Source organism: Glossina fuscipes, unplaced genomic scaffold, assembly GCF_014805625.2.
Source record: "Glossina fuscipes isolate IAEA_lab_2018 unplaced genomic scaffold, Yale_Gfus_2 28, whole genome shotgun sequence".
Classification (NCBI taxonomy): Eukaryota; Metazoa; Arthropoda; class Insecta; order Diptera; family Glossinidae; genus Glossina; species Glossina fuscipes.
This window is the reverse complement of record NW_023998423.1, coordinates 15,794,750-15,803,424: the sequence shown is the minus strand read 5'-3', so window position 1 is coordinate 15,803,424 and position 8,675 is coordinate 15,794,750. Positions and strand designations below refer to the sequence as shown.

General features: G+C 32.8%; 2 protein-coding genes across 5 annotated transcripts in view; one reads left to right on the top strand and one right to left on the bottom strand.

Moving 5' to 3' along the window:
• Window positions 1-2,192, top strand: part of LOC119636568 (ras-like GTP-binding protein Rho1) — a 10,038-nt gene extending 7,846 nt beyond the window's left edge. For all 4 annotated transcript variants that reach the window (XM_038031974.1, XM_038031976.1, XM_038031975.1 and 1 more), the window contains exons 3-5: window positions 641-790; window positions 1,696-1,776; window positions 1,875-2,192. In XM_038031974.1, the coding sequence (XP_037887902.1) occupies window positions 641-790; window positions 1,696-1,776; window positions 1,875-2,066 (423 nt within the window). In that variant the 3' untranslated portion in view covers window positions 2,067-2,192. The remainder of the gene's footprint in view (window positions 1-640; window positions 791-1,695; window positions 1,777-1,874) is intronic.
• Window positions 2,193-5,588: 3,396 nt separating this feature from the next.
• On the bottom strand, window positions 5,589-8,002 carry LOC119636637 (ceramide transfer protein). Its single transcript, XM_038032125.1, has one exon. The coding sequence runs from the start codon at window positions 7,618-7,620 to the stop codon at window positions 5,755-5,757; it is 1,866 nt and encodes a 621-aa protein (XP_037888053.1). The 5' UTR covers window positions 7,621-8,002; the 3' UTR covers window positions 5,589-5,754.
• Between the last annotated feature and the right edge of the window lie 673 nt (window positions 8,003-8,675).

The following is an 8,675-nucleotide window of genomic DNA, read 5'->3' as shown; positions in this document are numbered from 1 at the left end:
CTGCTTTCGAAAATAATTCATGATCCGTCGTCTTGGAATTTTTCCATGAAATTGTATCGTAATGAATTCATAATGAATTATAATGAAACCAAAGCTCCTTGGAGAAAATTGGGAGATTCGTGGTCCGTCCATCCGTCCTCGTGGGATTTCCCCATAAAATTTAATCGTAATGAGTCCGTATTTGCCAAGTAATGTATTTTAGAAAATATTTTTTGTCAGTTTGTCAGGCTTCATTATAATCTAATTTCATATTATACATATTCTCTGTTTGACGAGTATTATAAGCGTCATCGCTAGTAAGGTCGACACGGTTAACTAGTTAAGAAAAAATTGGTCTCATTCTGGCATACCTGAATTCGTCTGATAAGGGCAGTTGATCATTACTATAGGGTTAATGATAGAACAAGGTGACAATTGGGATCCTTAGTTGTTTGTGTGCGGACGTTTATAATGATACTGTAACTATGCATATTGACCTAAGGCTGCTTTATAGATGTTAATAAATTAAAATGGACAAAAAACATGTTTCTGCGCATAATATTCGTATCTGGACGCTATGCTGTTGACTACATATTGTTGTTTTATTCTTCTTACCTATTGAAAGTTTTGTATGTTTTCTATATTACTTCTTTTTTTTCAGGTGGAATTGGCCTTGTGGGATACAGCTGGTCAGGAGGATTATGACAGACTTCGACCTTTGAGTTATCCAGATACAGATGTAATATTGATGTGTTTCTCGGTAGATTCCCCAGATTCTCTAGAAAATATTCCTGAGAAATGGACCCCTGAGGTAAAGATTTTATATACATTTTTTCTGTCTTAGTAAAGTTTTTATATTCTTGAGCAGATTTTATCTAGCAATGCTTTGTTGAAAGTTGCATTATCGGGGTAGTGGTACCATCAGTTCGGTACATGTTCAAAAACTTATGATCCTAACAATTGAGATAAAAACTTGGCATATATGCTCTTTGCGGATAGCAATAGACTCAGCTTGAAAATGGGTGCGATTCTCCCCGCAAGCAAACACACTTTCGATAATAGTCAGAAAATTCTAACGCAACATACAATGTAATGCAATGTGCGATATTTGAGCATAACTCGCACGTGTGAGCGGGAGACTACAAATCTTGCTTGAAGTCTCTCAGCCACATACTGCAAAAGGCTCAAATGGGTGGCGAAAATATGCTTAAAATTCTTGATACACTCGAACAGTGGGCTATATAGTGCTTATGGACAAGTATATCCAGGGCAACTGTTCTGCAGAGATAAAACAGATATGTCCAACAATTAAGTTCTTTGCCGGAACCACAAGGTTTTCTCAATATTCCCATCCCACGACAGACCGCTGCGACATTTCGATCTTTAATCACACAGCCTGCCTCTCGAAAAACCTTGTAGTGGTCTTTTTCATCGTGCCTAATGTTCCCTAACGTACGTCACGCGTACATAGGCATTGCTCACGTTTTCCATTCCTCTCTACTTATAGCCCATCGTGCTAATGCAGGGAACATCTCCTTAGTAAAATGTTCCTTAAATCTCGCTGGTGGTTCAAAGACAATTCCAAAAATGCACAGAGCTTTCTTAGCTATCGAATATAAAAACTTGTCTTATTACGCGACTGACTTTTGAACTAAACCATCACATATATTAGTGTTCCCCTTAGATAGATGTTTTCTAATATTTGTCACTTTTCAGGTTAAACATTTTTGTCCAAACGTTCCCATTATATTGGTGGGCAATAAAAAAGATTTGCGAAATGATCCCAATACAATTAGGGTAAGTATATTAATTAGCCTATTCTTACCCATATAGTATACACAAATAACAAACGATTTCTTCCTTTTCTCTCTTTCTCTCTCACTCCCTAAATTTAGGATCTTGCGAAAATGAAGCAGGAACCAGTTAAGCCGCAAGAGGGTCGAGCTATGGCTGAAAAAATTAATGCCTTTGCCTATTTGGAATGTTCAGCCAAGTCTAAGGAAGGTGTTAGAGATGTCTTCGAAACGGCCACTAGAGCCGCATTACAAGTTAAAAAGAGAAAGAAGACCAAATGCATTTTACTCTAAAAGAGTCTATAAAAACCTAAAGAAAAAAAAAAAAGAAAAAAAATAATGTAGCGACAACCAACAGCAACAGTAACGGCAACAACAACTATCTTATACACACAATCAAGATTAGCACACACGCTCCTCCAGCTTTTTTTTATATATATACTTTTTTTTTGTATTACTTTTCTCTTTGCAAGTTCTTAGTTCGGCATAACGGGAGAAAAAAAGAGCGATAATTAACGGAAAAAAATTGTATTTTCTATAATCTTTTAAATGTTTTCCTTTCGTTATATCATAATTATATTTCTATATCGTTTTATTACTATTTTTAAGAAGAAACTTTGATATCCATTTTGAAAAAAGTAAGCATAGAAAATAAAATAGACATATATATATATATATATATATATATATATATATACATATATATATATATGTGTTTACGAAAACAACTTATTTTCATTTGTAGTTTTAGAATTTCACATCAAGTTTATCTAAAAAAAAAAAAAAAAATTAAATTAAAGAAAAAAAATTAAGTCTTGTATGTACGCTTGTGTCGAATTTGAATTTGTGGCAAATACACAAATAATAGTTTAATTCTTATTTATATTGATTTTTTTTGTTTTTTTCTGTTTTGTTTTTTATTTTCTTTTCAAAGTATTAATTACTTAAAGGCCGCTGAGTGTTTAGCAATAACTGTTGTTGGTTTAATATAAGCTCGCCTAGTAAAACACACCCGTTTGCTGTCCGTGTGCACATGAGCGGAAGTGTGTGTGTCTATGCACGGTAAAGCTACAAATTCAATTTTTCTACTAAACCTATTTAAAGGAAAAAAAAAAAGGAAAAACAAAATAAAAAACCTGTCTAAAAGGAAGAAATTGAAAAGCAAGAAACAAAAAAGAAAACCGCCAATATACACAAATCAACCAATTACCACAAACTAAATGCATTCAAATATTTTTTCTTATTGAAATAAAAACAAAAGAAAAAACCAAAAAAAAAAAAACAAATTAAAATTGAAAAAAAAGAGAATATTTTTGTGTAAAGTAAAAAATTTTAAGACATTTTCTCACTTTTAAAACAAAACAAAAATTAAAACACACACCGACTATATCAAGAAATAAAAAAAAAAAAAATTTATATCTAAATACACACACATAAACACAGACGCAATTATTAGTCTGTATTAGCTTTTGTATGGTGTGATGAAGTTTACGCTTGCGTTGCACTGCATTTCAATTTTTATAATCTGATTATTCTGGTTTCCTTTCATTACCGTTAGCCATAGCTGTCATCTGTCGCTTCAATCAATTGAGTGCGAGTTTGGTTTTTTTTATTTACGGAAAATTTCTTTTAAAGCAGTGTCTTCTGTTACTTTCTTTTCTTTTTTTCTTTTTATTAAATCAAATGCAATTTTTTTCAAAAATTTTGTCTTTTGTATTCGGTTTTTATTTTTTTTTTTATTATTTTCAAAATACATTTTTTTTTATTTTTTACAAAAAAGAGACGAAATACATTTTTTGTATATTACGGACTTTACATAATATATTCCTTAACCAATAATGGTAAAAAAAAAAAATAAATAAATAAAAATATTTTACTAATACTTACATATTATATAACGAGATAAAACAATAAAAATGAAACAAAAAGAGAAGAAAATTAATTTTTTTTTATTTTCATCTTAAATGGCAAGAGTGCGTTATAAATGCCTTGAAGACGCCCCTCTGAATTATATAAATTCTCTTACACAGCAAACTTACGTAGTGTAATTCGGACCATTTTCCCTGTCCATGATATATGGCTCGAATAGCAACTAAAATCGGTTTTTCCCCAGAGATTTTTAAAACCAAAATAAAATAAATGAAAAAGGACCACGATTTTCATCACAAGATCGTTCTTGACCTCCAATAGCTTTAGTAATAACTGGTAAATACATGTTACAAATACAAGAAACTTATATTCGCTCGAGACAGAATCCTTAATACGCATCACTGTCATGCAAAAAAAAAAAAAGACCAAAAGGCAGGAAACTAACTAAATTTTTCTATTCTTTAATATAGGACGGTTGGGTTTATATGGTGTACGTGTTGTACTTTGCGAGTAACAAGCAAAAGACACGGAAAGTTGTTCACATTTTTTATTTCATGGGCGTGCCCTTTATTTCGTTTTGAGTCATTCTTAAATTCTTTTTTTTTTCGTTTTTGCGAACGGGAAGATCTTTACCGCAGACACTACACTACATTACACACTTGGGCAGACAGATAGATGGACAGATAATTTATGAGATCTTTTGAAGTTTGCTTCTGTGCGCTATAGAAGCATTGAGCAAAAAAAATTAAATATTGATATGCTATCAAATGGGTAGGGCGAGGTCAATTTTTCCTATTTTTGTACAGATACAGATGAGCATCGCCCATAGAATATACTGGCAAATTTTTGTGTTTAGCTTATGAATAATGAGTAAAAAACACATTTTTTTCCCTTTGCAAAATAGAACGCGTTCATAATTTTAGGGGTAGTATAGGCGTGACCTTTGACCGATTTGCGTCCAGAAACTTCAAATGTTTCTGTGAAACTTGAAGTCAATAGTTTCATTGTTTACAATGAATAGAACAAGCATTGCACAAACGGACAGACGGACGGACATAAATTCAGAATTTGGTGTTAATCAAGAACATGTACACTTTGAGCAGCGTTTAAAGCTTCATTCTGGGAGTTGCAAACTTTATAATAAAATGGATATACCGCTCATTTACCGAGAATAAAATTTGCTTTCCACTTTTACTTGAAAGTTCATGACAATGACCGCAATTGATTTTTAATAAAGAAGAAATGACTAAATGCTGATAACTGCTGCTGCTGCTGTGCGTACTATATTTTTTGCCTATTTTTAGAAATTACACGTTTGAATAAGTGAGTGCAGCATGCTTCGCCGCTAGCAGAGCGGCCGGGTTATTTAAAGCACGCTTATAACGAAAGAAACAAACATAACTTCTTTCACTGTCTGAAATATTTTTCCGTTCAATTATATTTTGTTGAAATTTGTAGAAGCCTTTAAAAAAAAAATGATGATGAAAAATTCAGGCTTAAGTAGTTCGCTTTTGTAACTTAGTCTCATTTTCTCCCAACAACTCTCTCTAGCAGTTAAAGGCAAGAAAACGGTTATATTCCTCTTCAAAGAATATCAAACGGATCATGTAAATACGGGAAGAAGAAGGAAACAAGGAACATTGATCTAGTTTTAAGCTTAGAATTTTTAAATAGTTCAGGGCTTGCTCGAAAGTCTTTATTGTAATACTCTCAAATAATTTTTTGAGTTCTTTTAATCTTTCCGAGAATCTTATACACTGTTTACAAACCCTTATTCAAATATGTTCCGAGATGAACAACTTTAGTGTAAGTTAATGGTGATATTTCCCTTAAAATTCGCATCTTTACTTGCTATTTTAATCCATACTAAGACTTGACTGAGTTTATAAAAAATATTAAAAAAGCTGATCAGTTAAGCTTGGAAGGAAATACTCTTTAATTAGTCAATTTTTTGTTTGTTGCTTCTTCTTTTTTTTTGCGCGATATAAGTGAACTTTAGTGCATTATAAAGTCTAAGGGACGGTGGGCAAAACATAATGGGAAGGAAAGAAAAAGTGTATATATTAAATATTAATGAAAAAATAATTTACAAGATATAGTAGAAGAGTAAATATCAAAACATAATCGGTTTATCTTTGCGCTGATCTATCACATAGGCGGTAAAGCGTTTAAGGAACTTTGGATATTCGCGTTTGTAAATAGCACGTAAAGCCGAAGCAGGAGCCCAACCACCAGGATTAACCACCGAACAATAGGTAATTTTACAGGTTAAATCCTTACGGCTTAATTGATCATTGGTATTCTTATTTGCTGGCAACAGCGTTTGGCAGGCTAGTATTACGGTCAATAATATGCGCACACATCTACCATTTTTCGACTCTTGCTTAGAATAGTCTGTTGAATTATTACAAACAATCCAACAATCGACGGCTTCCTCGTCTAGATTATTCGTTATTTTTCGCATATGTGACCAAAAGAGAGCATCACGTTGACTGGCTGGCCAGACTCGTTTATGCGTTTGTAAAAATAGGTAAGTATCGGAAGAGATTTTCTCTAGAATAATGCATTCCTCTAAAGTAGTCTCCCACTCATTCCGGAACTCTGGCATAAAGAAATAATGACACATTTCGCGTGCTGTGACCCCTTTTACTGTATGGTAAGCCTTTAACGGATCCATTACCATGCCATTCACTTCCACTTCGCGTTTATACATTTTTATTTCACCTTCGTCGGCAAATATTTGCCAACCATTGCCATCTTGGCCGACACCTTCTCGGGCATAATGCAACTGTTCTTCGCAGACGCGATCTATCTCAGGCCAAAGACTATGACCGCTTGCCAAAGAACCCGTACCAAACTCTTTATCGTCATCATCTACCAGATTGTCATCCACTGGCTGATTCAAACCTAATGCTGTATAACTATGGGCGGATATCTGCGAAAGTTGCGTTTGCAGTTTTAATTTTGCTCGCAATTGCATGTCTTCTTCGATTTTATCTAGACCGGTTTCTACAGCATCGAAAAATTCATCCTCGGGTAATGTGGAATGTGGCCCTTCTTCAAAATCTGGCCCCGGATAAGAAATGCTTTTGAATTTTTCAATTTCTAATTTATATTTTCTAATTTGTTCTTCTAATTTTTTCCGTTTTTCAATTTCGCGTTCCAATTTCCTCTTCCACGTAAGATCCCTTTCCGATATTATTTCTAAACAATGCTGTAATGTATTAAGAACCCCCGTAGTGGTGGCCCGAAATGTTATAGATTCCCCTTTAAAATCCGTGGATGTTAAATCAAAACCGAAATCGAAAGATTTACCCGGTGCTTTATTGGTTTCTGCGCAGGCATCAAAATATCTTTGTAAGGTTTCTATTTGTCCAAATAATATGTTCTTAAATGTTTCAATTTCGTCGACTTTTTCCTTAAGATTGTATTGAGTCCTTTTCAAACTGCCACCACTTGCTACCGATATTGTAGTGGATTGCAAAGATACGTTACTTCCATGGCGTTTTAATGATGTCGTATCCGTTGTGCTGGCATTATCCTCTTTATACATTTGCAATACTTCGACCCAGTGCATACGATCTTCTGGTGTATCGGCACGTAAACACCAATTATTGGAATTATTGACAACAACATCAAAACGAAGTTCATCCGATTCGTGTGTTTTAATTATGGCTTTACTTAAGCTAATAACACCACGACAGCCAAAGTCTGATTCAGACTCGGATTTATAATAGGACAAAGTGGCATCTTTTAGTACAATATAACGGGGCTGCCAACCATAGATATAATTTGTCCATTTATTAAGATAACCACGTAATTCAATTGAGTTATCAAGATATTCAGGGTCAGAGTCACTTTGTGATTCTGACTCATTTATCATATTATTTTTTTCATCTATTATTACTTGAGCAATCCCATTAGTAGTAGTATCGGCATTGCCAAGCCCATCAATCTTTTCTTTTTTAGCATGATCCATGTTGATGTAGTTATACTTAAGGTAATTTGTTCCTATATTTACTTTAGATCTTTAAATTATATGTGAAAGTTTTCGTTATCCACGATTGTTATTATTGTCATTAAGCGGATAAAAAAATACTTTTCTTGTTGCACTTTTCAATTTCTTACACTTTAAGTTCAAGCGACGTCAAGCGACGCTTTACAGTTTACCGTTTAATACCCCACTTTTATTTAGACTCCAGTGTGAAAGCGTTTCTTTTCTTCTTTATGGAAAAACAAAATTCTATTATTAGCTACGGACTTATTTCTTCATTTAACAATGTTCTCACACTTTGCATTTACTGCTCTTCACCTTTAAACAATAAATCAAGTTTTTTAATTATTAGAGACGCGGATTATTAAAAAAAGAAAAATTTCAAGCATTTCTTTGTAATTTTTTTTCTTTGAAGCGCACAGAAAATGCATATATTTATTATTATTTGCAAATTCTTTGCTCTTTCTTATTTCGCGCAGCAATGACGTGAAGTTATCAACGAGTTTTTCTCTTCATTACTTTTTATTTATGCTCAATTCGACATAGTCTTAAGATGTTATATTAATATCTGTTGTCTCGCTGTTAATAAAAACAGCTGATGTATAAAGTAAATACAGCTGTTGTAGTAAACAGCTTGATTTTTTCATTTTGAAGAAAGAAAGGAATTATTTTGAATAAAAGGATATCAAATCGAATATTGAAAAGCAGTCTTTTTTATTTAAAGATTTTTTCGTCATCGGCTTGAATTTTGCGTTAATTTTAATAAAAATTGCTGTTAATGAACGTACGTATAAACATTCAATCCGTTGACTATCATTTCCCCTGCTTTATTTTAGATAGAGAATAGAGAAGAACGCAAGTGCTCGTTTTTTTTCTTGTAATAATAAATCGGCAATTATTAGGAATTAGTCTTTTTTTTCTTCAAATTTATTAAATAAATTATGTTGTCTTAGACATCAAAATTAGGAATACATTAGTATGTGACTTTTTCGATTTTTAATTTTTTTTTTCTTAAGTGAAGGAGAAAATAAATTTTGTAG